This window comes from Hyaena hyaena, unplaced genomic scaffold (assembly GCF_003009895.1).
Source record: "Hyaena hyaena isolate Hyena2069 unplaced genomic scaffold, ASM300989v1 scaffold_201, whole genome shotgun sequence".
Taxonomy (NCBI): domain Eukaryota; kingdom Metazoa; phylum Chordata; class Mammalia; order Carnivora; family Hyaenidae; genus Hyaena; species Hyaena hyaena.
In genome coordinates, this window is record NW_024080833.1 from 2,215,465 (window position 1) to 2,231,117 (window position 15,653).

The 15,653-nt window shown below is 38.5% G+C and overlaps 1 protein-coding gene across 2 annotated transcripts in view; it reads right to left on the minus strand.

Annotated features, from left to right (window-relative positions):
* Positions 1-15,653, minus strand: part of NME7 (NME/NM23 family member 7) — a 253,854-nt gene that overhangs the window by 198,627 nt on the left and 39,574 nt on the right. For both annotated transcript variants that reach the window (XM_039241877.1, XM_039241878.1), the window contains exons 2-4: positions 10,072-10,179; positions 9,185-9,351; positions 1,745-1,855 (exon numbers count right to left, since the gene is read on the minus strand). In XM_039241877.1, the coding sequence (XP_039097808.1) occupies positions 1,745-1,855; positions 9,185-9,351; positions 10,072-10,179 (386 nt within the window). The remainder of the gene's footprint in view (positions 1-1,744; positions 1,856-9,184; positions 9,352-10,071; positions 10,180-15,653) is intronic.

The following is a 15,653-nucleotide window of genomic DNA, read 5'->3' on the forward strand; positions in this document are numbered from 1 at the left end:
TCTTAGCCTTTTCTCCGAGTCATAGTTACAGTGAGCAACTCGGAGGGATGAGGTCTGTCTCTCTTCACTACAGAGAGCAGCCTTGTGTACTGCTTGCTACTGAAACAGTGAATAACCCAAGTTCAATGCCCCTCAGCTAAGATGCAATCAACTGTGTATACAAGATCTACCTGGATTCCTATCATATTATTCCCACGGGACAAGGAGGCAAGGAGAACCAACATAGGCAGGAAGCTCCTGCTGTTCGCTGTACCGTAATCAACTCTTTTGTCTCTGACTCAGAGGTCTCACGTCTTCCGCTAGTATCCATGAAAGAGTAATAGACTAGCTTATTAGCTTTTGAGTTGGACAAAATCCAAGACTTGACATTGGTATTAATAGAGATGTATGAGGTGCTATAAAAAATAAGGGAGCAGTTAAGTTTCTCTGGGCATCTTTATCTCGGGAAGTTTGATGCCTAATTTATTAAGCACTAGCAGTGTAAAAACAAAAGTATTTAATCTCACTGAAAGTATTCAAAGGCATTTCTCCAGAATGCAGCCCCACTGCCTGCTCTCAGGGCAAGCGTTCATGATACAGACAGAAACAGGACAAACTGAACTACTTATAAAGGGTCATGACCTCAGTTCCACTAAATAATAAGATCAGCAGTATTACTGCTATTAATAACAATAGCTAACTTTATATATACTCACTAGGTGTCCGGGTCTTTCAAAACACTTTGCGTATATTGAACTCACATAATCCTAACAGCTTTATGATACAGATGGTTATAACCTCCATTTTGCAGATGAAGAAAATGAAGCACAGAGTAAATTGTCCAGAGTCACACAGCTAGTAAGTGGTACCATTATATACAATCTGGCTCTAAATTCTGTGCTCTGAAACTTAAGCCCCCTGACTTTCTAGAAAATATGTAAACTGCAAGAGCTTACACAGCAGGAAAATTCAAATTAAATGCATGTCATTGTTGGGATAAAACTTGAAGCTGTTTTGTTAAGGTGTCTAGGGATCACTTACCAAAGTTGCATTGAGTATCTACTGCTATTCATTGTCCCTGTTCTCACGGAGCCAAAAAGCAACTATCCCATACAATATATACAAAACAAAACAAAACAAAAACAAAAAAACCCAGTGGAGTAACATCAGAACACCACCCAGGGCCAGCTCTCTTAACTGCCACGTTAATGTCCCTACGTATCGGTAAGTCCTGTTCTCACTAAATAACTTAGAAACTACAGGTCAGATAGAATGGACTGCTTTTCAGAGTACTAAATCGGCATATTTACCAATCACGTACATTGGGCAGAGCAAAATGTAAACATTTCCAAATGTATCCCTTTTGGAAATCCCAACAGCAATAGTCCCTTGTCAAGTGGAAATAATCAAACATTCATTTCCTCTTCTACCATTTTTACACAGTGTGTTATACTTATATATTAAGAAGAAGAGATTACAATTATCAAGTACTGGTGTTATAAAAGCCAATGAGGTAATGGAACACAATAAAAATGAGGCAAGTACAATCCGACAATTCCTACTTGCTTAGAGTTCAATTATTATTGATGAATATAATTACCTGTTGTTTTCTTATCTTCTCATTTTAATAAGATTACTATTCTACTCTTTGCCACTCAGTGAGAGGCTTTTATTTTAAAGAATAACACGAAAAATAAAAGATGATTTAAAAAAGAAAAAATAAGGAATTAGACTTTACATTAACTGAAAACGACCAACAAATTACCTTGAAAGCATCATCATTTTGAGTTTGGTTATAGTAAATCCGGCTTTGTTTATCATTTCAATTATTTCTCCAGCTTTTGATACTGCATCTGGTTTAATCAGAGCTAATGTTCTGTAAGGATATAAAGAATAAGTTTGAAAATAAAGTTAGTTCAGTTTTTACTTCTAATTCCCAAGCAGTGGTAGTTTCCCTAACAGTCAATCATCCTACATCATAAAACATCAAAATGAATTATAAAGAGAAGTGTATTAAAGGTTGCTTTAAACCTTATACAAAGGAAACTTACTATTTTTCCCAAGGAAATATAAATTTAGGTACCCAGCCTAAAAACAATAATAAAAGCTTAAAGGGGAAAAAAGTTTAAATTGTCAGGTTTAATACGCCCAAATTAATGTAGGGAAGGAGAACTTTTCCCGCTACCCTCCAAGGTCTTTCAACTGGACTAAGAATTAAATTTACACAAGACAGAGTATTAGGAGAAAAAGCTGAAGTTTTATTACATGTGCACGGAGGCCCAATAATGAAGTTGAGACCCAAATTAATGATGAAAACAGGCAGTTTTTATACTTCTCAGACAAAGAGACAATAAATTTGTGAGGAGCTGACAGGATAAGGAAAACCGATCTGGGGTGCCCGGCTGCCTCAGTCAGGAGAGCATATGACTCCTGATCTCGAGTTTGTGAGTTTGAGCCCCACACTGGGTGCAGAGATTCCTTAAAACTAAAACCTTTAAAAAAAAAAAAAAGAAAAGAAAAGAAAACAGATGTTCAGGAGCTTTAACTACAAGGAATTCTAAGCAGAATTTGGATTTAGATGGTAGATTAGAAAGAAAGTAACAGTGTTTGTTTCTACAGCTTTGTTGGCTTTAAAGCTCCCATCTCTGGTGTTAATAAAGGATCTCTTTTTACTTCTTAGTACAGGGAGGGCACCTTTCATATGGGACATTTATTTCTTCTATTCAGGGGGACTTGAAGGGAGCTTGAGTGTCCTTGCACTGGCTATTTCTTAAGTAACTTTTATTTAAAACAGTATGTCAAAGTGGCACATTTTGGTGCAGCCTGTCTTTGGCCCCCACATTAGAAAACACTGCTCTTTAAAATTTGTTTCTTAGAACACATTTTATAAAAGAGGACAAATCTTTAAAATATTGCATTTAATATACTATGGGCTTGATTTGAGGTCTCTTAGACTTTAACAGATGTATGCTATGCAGTCAGCTCTGCGTTGATTTGGAAATAATTATAAATTCTTCTTTTAACATTCTAGCACAGCACGAGGGATGCACAAAGAACAAATGTCTTCTTGCTTGGTGATGTACACGGATGACAAACACCATGCTCATTTTTAAAATCACAGTCTCCTCCAGCAGGACAAGAGAGGAGCAAAGCACCCTCTCTACTCCAAAGCTGCAGAATTAATCAATTATTGGCAATGGACATCACTTGAATGCCGTCACTTTACTGATGCGGTAACTATGCCCAGAGAGAGGCCATGCCCAAGGTCGCACAGGCAGTCAGTGGCACCTTCAGGATAGAAACATCCAGCTCACAAGACTTCCACATCTGCACTCCTTCCATACCACTAGCAAGGTCACTCTTGGTATCATCAAAAGGGAGCATAACCATGAAACTCTCGACGGTAATACTTGCAAATACAAGAAGAAAATTGAACCAGTTGGAGTAACTCAGCTTATAGGACGTGCAGAATTATGATAGCAAACTGCTGCCACTTTCCCTTCATCATTTCTGGGTGTTCTGACATATCGGCAATAATTCAAGGAATTCACACAAGAAGAATGGCCTTTTCAGAGCTGTTTTCCCCCAAGGAGACAAGCTTAGCTGAGGATAGGACAAAGATGTAATAATTTAAACATCCTTACTTTCAATGGGATGTCACCCATGGCTGTCTTTTAAAACTTATAAATAACAAAATTGTTCATCTCAGTGTGTTTATGACAAGCTATACCAGACAATCCTTTCCTTTATTTTGAAGCAAATGAGTCGCTGATAGTATTTTATATTATATGGCTTCACTAAAGATGAAATTAAAACACATCACTTCTTAGCCCACGTTATTTAAATATCCATAAGCCCAACTAATCCCTGAATTGTTTATGCTGAACTACAGGAGAACTTTCTGGAACTATAGCTCTTAAAGAAAATATACACACATCAGCAGTTATCAATTTCTAGGAACAAGAGCCAACATGGAAAATGAAAACTCACAGAACTGAATTTAAAATGCAATTTCATTTTCTCTTTAAATGCCTACATTAAAGGCCGATGACTAGGAGTAATTACTCTAAATATATTCTCCTATCATGTCCTCACTGCTTAATTGTTCAGTACATAATTAAAATGTATCCTGAACAGAAAATAAGACAGGTAGGAGGAACCATACGTGTTATTGAAATGAAGACAGCACATAAACAATAGGACCACAAAAGTATATTAGTAGCGCGCTGTTCTCTGTCGCTGCGTAACAAACCATAACAGCTCTCCAACCCATCATAACGGTGAACGTGTCGGCTTGCTGACCGCAGTCCCCTGGGCTGCTGTAGGACAAACCCACTTTCCCAAAGATTTGCAGACTGGTCTTGAAGAATGAAGGGCCAGACTTTCCCAGAAGATAAGGCCTGACCACTTGAAAACAACTGATGCCAACAAGTCTGCTCAGGGTCACGTCGACGTACGACTAACTGCCTGGGCACCTGCTTCTCCTGCACGTAGCCTCTGCCATCCCCCCTGCCCCCCCGCCCCAGTAGAACCCTGTGGCTTTGGCTGGAAGGGAAGACAGCCTTTAGACACTAGTCCACCATACTCCCAGGTTGCCAGCTTCCCGGATAAAGCAAACTTCTCTCTCCTACCACCGCTTGTCTCTCAAGCATTGGGTTTCTGAGTGGCGAGCAGCCAAACTTGATTTGAGAATCCATCCTCTGTCTAGTAACAAAGCCCCCCCCCAAAAAATGTGGGGGCTCAAAACAACAATTCCTCAAGATTCTGTAGGATGGCTACAGGGGGTTCATAGGGGATTATTCGCACAGCTGAGTGTGGCTGGCAGATCAGCTGCTTTTTCCTTGTGGGCTTTCATCCTTTGGAGGCCACACCAGGCTTATTCATGTACAGCCACACAGAGTCCAGCAGGCAAACTCTTACCAAGCATCCCCCTGAGACATGGTTACTGATGTCCCTTTGGCCAATGCAAGTCACATGGTCAAGTCCAGAGTCCACGTGAGAGGGGACTGGACAAGGTCATGACACCAGAGGTGTGATTCATTGGGGACCAATGCTGTAACAATCTGCCGCATAGTAATCCTCTCACCTGGCACTGAGCATGCACTGTGGGACACGGTCAGAGATGCTCTCAAAAGAGAAGAAAAAATATAAACTGCTCTTTCACACTAGAACTTCTTAGCAATGGAGAGTGAAAAAATAGCTTGGCCAGCCTTCACAAAACTCAGATAGGACACAGGTTTCTGCAAAATAACAGTTTTCACGAAGCCATGCACAAAATAGGTTGTCCACACACCAACAGGCTCAGGGCAAAAATGGCAGCGAATATGTATGGGATAAAGATGACTAGTCAACTGGTGTGGAACAAACATCCTACACAATGCAGTGCAGTAGACTCTCTGAATGCTGTCCATCTAAAGGGGTACATTTGTAAACTTTACTCTATATTAACTTATGTAAATATTTCAAAAGTTATGCATACTGGCCTTAAGCATATAAAAACCTGTTCTAAAACATCAACCCAAAGCCAAATTTGTGGTCTCTTTTATGTTTTCTTTGCAAGTGTAAAGCGTGTGTTTGCCCCATGGATAAAAGAAAATAGTCAGATGAGGCACCTGTGTTTTGGAGGAAACTGCAGTGAGTCAGAGCTTTTGGCTTGCAACAATGGCAAAGTTATTCAGGGCAGTCCACTAAAAACAGTGGGTAAGACATTTTTTAAAGCAAAAAGAAATAGACTAGGTACTAAACAATTATTAGCACAAAAGTAAAAGAAAACTGGAGACCCAGGAAAATGAGAAAAAAAATTTGTCTGCCTTGCCAGCATTACCTCTGGCAAATCTGAGCTCTAATCTCCCATCGCTGGGAGAGGGGAACAGAACTCAACAGAGCATTCTCCCTGTAATAATTTGGGACCAAAAGCTACACCCTAAGGGTGAATCAGACAGAGCCAGGCGTTATGTCAATTATAACTCAAAAAAGAGATTTAAGGAAAGAAAGCAGGTAGAAGTGTGAATCAAATGCCATTATTTCTGTAGTCTAAAGGAACTGAAAAGCTGAGGCCAGTTTGGGAGCTAAAGTGAATTACACTGAATTATCTGGATAACTGCCTCAAAATTAGCTGATGGGCAGTACAGAGATCAATTTTACTTTTCCCTCCTACTATTTCTTTCTGGTGTAAAGAAAGGAGTTGAGTATGAGGAAAACAACCGGGATGTACTAAGTTCGTAAATTACCCTTGCCATCATGCACACGGAGAATGAGGCGGAGTTATAATTATTACATGCAGGTTGTTTCTCCAGGAGCACGAGACATACATGTACTTACTTCTCCAATGCCCACTTTTTTGTCATTTAAATGAAACAATACAGTTTTTTAAACTCTTGAATTCTGAAGAAGTTTATTTAAATCAGCCAAATGGTTGCTGGATTTACTAGCCCACATGCAGTTAAGAAAGAATCAAAAGAGAAGATGGGGAAACTGCTTTAAGTCAGTTAAAATATAATACTGCATACATTTTCATTAATTATATTTATACAGCCCAAATACTTAAAATCTGTCTTCAGATTCTTCTGGTTCTCCTTTGAAATCAGTCCCACTCAACAGTATTTATCAACAGATTACTTAGAGGCTTAATAGAAAGAGAAGGAGTTTGAGTCAAATTCAACATTTACTGGTTCCTTTACTGTCCGGCTCTATGACTGTGGCCAAGCTACTCAACTGTTCTGTAAAATGAAATCATGACATTCACTCTATACAAATAAAATTATATATATGCAAGTTATAACTGCTATACATATTATTATTTAATTTTGATTTGGTCATACTATTAACCCTGTTTCCCTAATTCATTTACTTCTGCTAGTTTAAATGAAAATTTACAAGTAGTCTTGAACTGAGATTCATATGGAAAGTGCCTATCAGAGTGCTTGGCATATATGCGCTGAAAAACATTGAAGCTATAAATAGTTATTACTTGCAAATAAAGGAATTATTGGAGATGTTGCCTTAATCCCATAGATTTTCACAACCAGATCTCATAACAATGAGAGATTCCTCTTTATCTAACATCCAATTTTTCCCCCATTTCAGAAATTACTCTGGGAATGGTCTTTTTTTATGAAGTATTCAGCACCCCTCTGATCCATCACCACTAATATCCACAATGAGCACTTGAGAATTATAAAACGTTTGTAAAAAGGGCTATCAGGGGCTTGTGAAGGGGTCACAGAAAGAGGATTACTACTGTAGTTACTCAGATGTTACTTAACCAGCTAGTTATTTTGTTGGTAGACCTCAAAATATAGTTTGACAGATTTTTTTTCTCCTCTCAAATAGAAGGGTATCTGGAGCTTTTTATACTGATAGACTTACCTTCCACCAGTTGTCCCTACTTTTAATTACTACAATAATCACTCCACAATGCCAAAAATCCCAAGACAATATAATATACTAGCTACAGACACTGAAACCACTAATGACAAAAGAAGTAAAATTTCAATTCAAATACGGTCATTCTAGCCTCGAAAGGTTGAAAACTCATAAAGGTAGAGACTAAAAATGAAAATGTCACCTTAGTAATGCTGAAAATTGATATTCAGGAGAAAAACATCACTAAGAAGTCCTTAGTGCGCCTGACTTCCAGGTGCACCTCCAACATTTTCTGTCTCTTCGAAGTCAGAATCAACAAAATGTCAGGAGGACGAAGCTTTGTCCACCAGTACAGAGAGAAGGCCCAAGAGACACCCGGAGGCTCCATCCCGCAGCCTCTCACCATCACGGGAAGAGCTGCGTGCACGGGGAGGGAAGGGAGAAGCCAACAGGCCAGACGGCCGGAAGCCCTTACTCCAGACATCACTACGTTCAATGACATCTTCATTCACTGATTCAGCAAATTTTTGTGGGGCACTCCCCGTGAATAATCTATTGCCTGGGGCATCACAAGAATGGTTTTTACGGATACAGTTGTGAACAAGACAGATAAGTTTCTCTGTATCACAATTATGTTACTTTTTTTTTTTTAATAACACTCACTCATCCTTTCTTCACCTGACCAGTCGATATTTGTCAGACATGTTATGTCTGTGTATAAAGCTCAAAAATGGATAACATTCATTACAATCTAGACAAAATCATCTCGGTCAACTAGATCAAAGGTCAACATTTGTAAGCAGGAGGAAATTTTTTAAAAAGGAAAGAGTAGGTAATGAATTTAAAATTGTTATTCACGGATTCATTCGGCTAATACAGATACGGTGCGGAAGGTGCCAGAAGACCTGCAAATGAACTGAGACAGAGAGAGGACAACTGTTCCCAGGTCCATGCGTTCTCCTAGGATTCAATCCTCCCATTCTTCACTGGACTCCTCTGCCCTTCGGCAAGCTATCCTACTAAGTGTCAACTCCTCCATCTGCAGAGTGGAGCCAACTGTAACAGTACCTTTTTACTAGGTTGTCTCAGGCCTCAAATAACCCATTCAGATCCTCTTAACACCATGCTTGATATAACAGCTGACCATCACTGAGTGCTTAGCATTACCATTGCTAATCTTGCACATTTCTTCCTCTCCTATCTATTGCTACCACCCTCATTAAGGCTATTTTACTAATTAGTTTAAAAAAAATGTTAACCACCAAATGAGTGGAACAATGGGCTCTTCCCAGTAAACAACCTAAAACTTTCTGCTTTTGAACCTCTTCTTACCTTATTCCTCTGACCAGCATTCCCTCCTCTCTACCTAACTGGGTAAAAATCCAATTCATCTTTCAGGATCCAGCTCAAACACCTTCACAAAGCATTCCCTGATCTTCCACAACAAACTACTTTCTTCCATTTCCACTGAGACTATGGCACTCACTACTTCTCTCCCCATAAGCTGTGTTTGTCCTACACACCAGTACTTTGTATGTTCAAACATTCTCAGCTCCCTGTAAAATGCATGTTATGAGGAAAGATGAGGGTGTAAAAAAAGTTTGTATTTTTTCCTCCAGAAAATAATCTCTGCCCGGGACTATGGGCATCACTTTGTTATCTGAGTGAAAAACAAATCACTGAATCTGCTCCTCAAAATTCTAAAACTGTCCTAACACTGAATCAGATCACTGAATCAGAAAAGTGTCTATGCTGTAAAAACACAAGACAGAAGTAAGAAATAGGAATTTGGTATCAGAACATACCTAACGTTTTAAGAATAAAGAAAATATTTTCTTACTTTTCTTTCCGACTGCCCAGTTGGCGGGCTGTGTATTGATCCCCATAGTCAATCAGCACCAGCTGTCGAGAAAAGACATTCACTTTGTTGCCTATAAATAAATCTTCCAAGTGAAGATCATCGTATCTGGTCCGCTTTAGAAAGGTGCGGTGATTCTTTACATCATGCTGGAACCACCACAGTAAGACAAAAAATTATCCAAAGAGAATGTTCATCTTGTTATAAATGAAAAATGATTCCTAATTCTGCTTCATTAAACATAGGCTTCATGCTTCATTTTTGCTACAAATACCAATCACATTTCTTTTATAGCTTCTCTGTTTCCTAGTTGAATCCAGTAGTAACAGAAAAACCTACTATAAATTTAATACTTTAAAAACCCCCGAATAGAAAGATTTGTTTATTGCCAAACCATTTCAGCAAATTAGTGCTTACAAAATCACAGAGAAATTCCAAATTTCTGCTGTCTTGCCTACACAAAATCCCACTGCCAAAGAGATCTACCAGTAAAAGGGTTGCCAATGAAGAGACACAAAGAAATAAGTGGGACTCTCTTAAACTGATCTTCTTCAATCTGACTTGTATAGATAACAGATTTCAATACTTTAGGACCCACTTATTGACTAATGCTTAATCTAAAACATGAACAATCCCACTTCAATTGTCTAAACAAGAAATATTAATTACTATTTTGACATTAAAGATAAAGGCACAAAGTTACCTTCTTGCACAAGAAATATAATACCAAAAAAAGAATTCCCATTAGTCGAAGAAACAAATATATATTATGCATTTTCAAAAGCAGCTACACGAAAGGCAATCCTATTCCTCTCCCTAGCCCACATTCACTCCCTTTGCTAACTTTTAAGGAAAAAAGCCTCAATTACCATTTCGACAGATCCATCCCCTGGGTAAAATAAAAGCTCATAACGTCGAAAAAGTGAAGCATTTGGATCATACCACTCAGCAATGAAAACGAATCTTTCGCCATGATTCTGCAAAGAAAAAAGAATTTAACATTAGTGTTAATGTTAAAAAGGCACTCCTGTATAAATCATAGAAGTTGGAAGCAAAAATTACCAAATATTTGTTAACAAGTAAATCTGTTACTACTTATTTATTATATTCAATAATTCTTCTTTCGACCATATATCAGTTATCAACATACCCTCAGAAATATTCCTTCTAATTTCTCATTAAATATCCTTAGGTAGCTCAAAGATGACTTATGGACTGCTTAATACTTCACAACCGTCCCATCACCCTGAGTAAATTAACAATTTTTTAGAACATTAGCTCCTGATCTGACTACTGTAATAATTCAGCCTTCTGAAAGCAAACTTCCATATAAACAGACAATAAACTGCTATGAGAAAAAAATTTAGAGGCTAGCTCTCAATTACATAAAATTTTAACTTTCCTAAATTTAAGAATCCGGCAGTATTAGAACACTGTCGTCATTAAAGTTATAGTAAACATCCTTTCTCTCCATAGTAATTTCACGTGATAGTATCCTTTTACAGAAATTGTAGGAGAATGTGTTAGTCTAGGTCCTCTGAGAAGCAGACACCAAGACAGGATTAAACGTGCAAGAATTCTATTCCTGTAAGGGAGATTCCTAGAGGAGAAAATGCAGAGGGATCCAGACAACAACACAAATCTGACCGGAAGGACAGACGGACAAGAGAGAAGGGAGGCATCGTTCCAGACCGCTGTAGAGTCTAAGGAAGGTTCAGCAAGACTGGCAGGCAGCGCTGGAGCCGGGGAGCCCGCAAGAGCTCCCTGGTACCCCGGGGCCAGCCTGCTTTGGCGTCTCAAAGGCACCAGCTGGGAGCAGCCCTCAGGAAGCCCGTCTGAAATGCAAAGGCAGCAGAGGAATTCCGGGGCACAGTGCCAGGGCCCTTGCTCCCCGAAGCTCCCTCCAACTGGAGGTGTGAGCGGTGCATTCCTATGTCTACCACACAGGGTAAAATGAAAAAATAAGTCAAAGACTGACCCTCTTTCCTTGACTGCTAAGCAAGACTTCCCATCATATATGTTGTTAAAAATACCTTAGCCTCAAAGGTCTTTCATTATAATAAGCAAAGGAGGACATATAAGGAAGAAAAGAATCTAGGCGTTTTGTTGCTAATACTAAATTTAGCATCTGATTCTCTGGTTAGGACATATGGATAGGTTCCTTTTATGTTAATAATTCACTTCTTTTTTTTTTATTATTTTTATTTATTTCTAGGAGAGAGAGAGACAGCGTGAGCAGGGGAGGGTCAGAGAGAGAGGGAGACACAGACTGAAACAGGCTCCAGGCTCTGAGCTGGCAGTCAGCACAGAGCCCGACACGGGGCTCGAACCCACGAACCGCGAGATCATGACCTAAGCGAAAGTCGGACGCTTAACCGACTAAGCCACCCAGGCGCCCCAATAATTCACTTCTATATTCTAATGGTAGATGCTGTATGGCTAGTTATGTTTAGGATTATATTCATAAATTGTACTATAAAAAGTTTTAAGACACTATTTTATTTTCCCCACAATCATCTGCAAAGACATATTTAAACAATGCTTATTGGCCAAGAGAATATGAAGGTGAAATGAGACATAATATGACATTCATGAAAGCCTTTCTTCACACATTTTTCTTCATATTCTTACAATTACAGCTTAAGGTTTAGGTTTCACTGTGCGTTCTAGTGTTGTAGTCTCCTTATTATAGAAAACTTAAATATTGCCAGCTTACTCTTTATATCAAAATATTCATTTAAAGACATCATTGAAATAGTTCCTTCACTAAAATAAATAAATGAAATTAGAAAATGGAAGACCACTTCCAGTTCTGTGTCTCTCTCTATCTTGCCCCTCCCCTGCTCATGCGTGCTCTCTCTCTCTCAAAAATAAACATTAAAAAAAATTTTTTTTTAAATGGGCACCTGGGTGGCTCAAGCAGTTAGGCCTCCAACTTCAGCTCAGGTTATGATCTCACAGTTCATGAGTTCGAGCCCCACATCAGGCTCTGTGCTGACAGCTCAGGGCCTAGAGCCTGGAGCCCTGGAGCCCAGCTCTGTGTCTCTCCCTCTCTCTGCCCCTCTGCTGCTCTCTCTCTCCCAAAAATCAATAAACATTAAAAAAAATTGTTTAAAGAAAATGGAAGAAATAAGGATGCATCTAACTGAAGGTAAAAGGGCAGGATAGTGAGGGAAATGAAAAAGCAATGAAATTTGGCACCTCGATTTATCCAGGGAGCCCGAAAACAAACTAACCAATCATATTGCTTAATTCTGAGGCAGGTGGTAGAATTTTGTGCAATATACTATCCAGAAAACAGTTCTAAAATATAAAGAAAATAAATGATGGAACTGCTGTTTCTGACTGACAAACCAGCTTACAGTAAACCAAAGCAAGGACAGCTAGAAAAGGGGGATATGAAACAATAATCTGTCTGAAAACCTTGGGGAGCCTCAAGGCGGCCGGAATCTGACAATCCCAGATCTGGAAAGGCAGGAAGTTACTGAAGCGGCCCACCTTTCTTTGTGCTGCTTTCACCTGAGGACGGATGTGGCGTCTAAGTCAGCCTGGACAAGAGACCGAGAAGCTTAAAAGAAGAGCTGGTAAAGGAAAGCTGCCAAGAGGCAGAGAAGTTAGCAGAGCTTTTGACAATGTCACAGGGATACGGAGACAAAAACTGGACTACAGGGCTCCCAAAGTGGCCAAGATTTGAGAGACAAGGATCCGAGGAGAAGGACATTATAGAAAAGTGAGCTCATACCTGTGTCTGTTCTATAGCCTCACAGCATGGGGAGAGAAAAATGGGAGTCCAAACCCACTAAAAAGGAAATCTCTGGTTAAGCCTCCCCCCCCTTGTTGTTGATTCACGGAGCATTACACTCTAGGAGCACAGGTAAACAAAAGGGTCAACTGACCTTTACAAAGTTTACAACGCTTACTCCTTGACCATACTGAGGGGATATTTTCCCCATTCTAGCCCGTGCCTCTCCAGAAACTCTACAAGTTCAGAGATAAGCTATCAGATACACCAAGAAAGAAAACCAAGAGAAAAAAACAGATAATAGAAAGAGACCCATGAGTAGCCTACCTATTACCTGAAAAAGGCCTCGAAACAATAAAGATAGGTATTAAAAATTACATCGAGATGAAGAATTTCACCAGAGAGCAAGAATTTACTTTGTTAAGTCAAGTGGAAATTCGAGAACTAAAAATAACTCTAACATAGCATTCTCTAGCTAGCAAACAAACATCCTCCAAGAGGTAATGTTGAAATAGACATTTCTAGAAAAGCAAAAAGAGAAAATTTATTACCAGTATACCTGCATTAACAGAAATTCTAAAGGCAGTTCCAAAGGAAAAAGGAAAATGATACCAGATGATTCAAGGAGTTAAAGAACGGGCTGAAAAACAGTGAAGATGTAAACATGTAAGTAAATCTAAATGAATATTATGCATGCAAAATAGTAAGAATGCCTTGTAGGATAGAAAATACATAAAATTTGGATGTACGTCAAAATGAATATAAAGTACGTAAAAGGTAGACAATGTTCATCAAATTATGTAAAGCAAAGAAAATATCTTCTAAATCAGTTGTTCAACCTGTTCTCAAATTCCGATGCATATTAGTGAACAAGAATCTCTCTTAAAATAATAGATGCATGAATTAGGGGCGTTCTATTCAATTTTTCACTCTCTATTATGTTAGAAAGAATCTTCTCCCTCCTCTACTCCTCAGACAATGGGAAAACATTTCTCAGAATGTTTAACAAATCAGTGACATTCAAACGTTAAGAAATGAATGATAAGCACTAATCATGAAAATAACAATAAATTTTAAAGTACCTGGTAAGTAGCAGGCTCCTGACATGATCTCATTTCATTCTCACAACAGACAAAATAGGTAGCACCCCTATTTCATGGACAAGGATAGGAAAACTTAAAATTTTTGAACACTGGCCCGAGGTTACACAACAAAGAAATAAGTTGGAACTCACTATGCTTTGTCCCATTAAACAGCACTGTCTATGAAAAATGACACAAAAGTCACTATTAAATAAAGTATCCATTCAATGGGCCTCCATCCACTGATGAACTGAGTTATTTATCTACTCTTCCATGCAAAGCGAAATAATTCTAAACAGGGTCAAGTTTGTTGCCTTTACCAATCATGTCGGAGAAGAGAAATGAATTATTATGAAATGCAATAAGAGAACCATCTCATTCCCTGGGACATCAAGCATATTTAACAAATATTGCTTTTGAATTACATCCCAATTCCAAAATTTTAAGAATCAAGTCACTGAAGTGTGTCCTTCTAAGATACCATCAGTGTGTAAAATACCAAAAAAAAAAAAAATGTTATAAAGCAGATGTTATCTAGGAAATTACAGAAATTATATTGTGTTGGCAATTAAGTGTTGCTTTAAAACTTTTTCAAAAATAAATAAAAATAAAAATTAAAAAAATAAAAATCTTTTTTCACTGTGAGCATTAGTTATTCTAATATAGTCATAAGTTCTAAAGAAAAGTAATAAAATTACTTTTTTAAGGTAAAGGGGGGAAAAGGCCAGCAGACACCAAAGGTCATACTTTATTGGGAAAAGATTAAAGAGTTGATATCTTTAAAAATTCCCTCAGAACCACCCAATGAGATTGAAGGGAGAGTCCACAACACTGCACAGCACTTAAATAAATCTCTGACAAGTAAGCATCACACAGAAAGAGACAGAAACTATATCCACAAGACTTCAAAAATGCCCAAGCTCTTCAATCTGGCCTCTTAGATTTTAACCTAGAGTTTTGGAACAGCATCTACATACAAAGAAAAAAAATCCTTCATAGTCTCTTGAAAAATTATCTCATTCCTTCAGTTACAACTGGGACTTATCTCAACAAGATTATTAAAACTACAAAAAGTAATAATGTAATTTCTATTTATGATGAGGAAACTCTCAAGCAGGTATTATTTCCTCCATGCAACAAGGCCAACTCTGCCAAGTACAAATTGTATTCAAATGTGATTTAAACTTAACTTCCTGATTTATCTTTGCAGTAGAAACTCTGGTGACTTTATAGAGTCAAAAGATGCCTACAGGCACCTGGGTGGCTCAGTTGGTTAAGTTCTGATTCTTGATTTCAGCTCAGGTCATTATCTCACAGTTGTAAGACTGAGCCTAAAGCTGGGCTCTGTGTTAGGCGTGGAGGCTGTTTAAGATTCTCTCTCTCTCCCTCCGCCCCTCCCCATCTGTGTACATGCACTCCTCTCTCTCCCTCTCCAAAAAAATAAAAATGAAATAATTAAAATAAAAATAAAATAAACTAGATGTCCAGAGGTGCCTTCCCAGAAGCAGCATCCTTATCTCTCAGGACAAAGGAACATGGAAAAAACAGCCCCAGCGAACAGGCCTTGTGAAGTTTCCTCCAGTTTACAACACTTACCTCACAGGCCTATCATATTCCACCACAACTG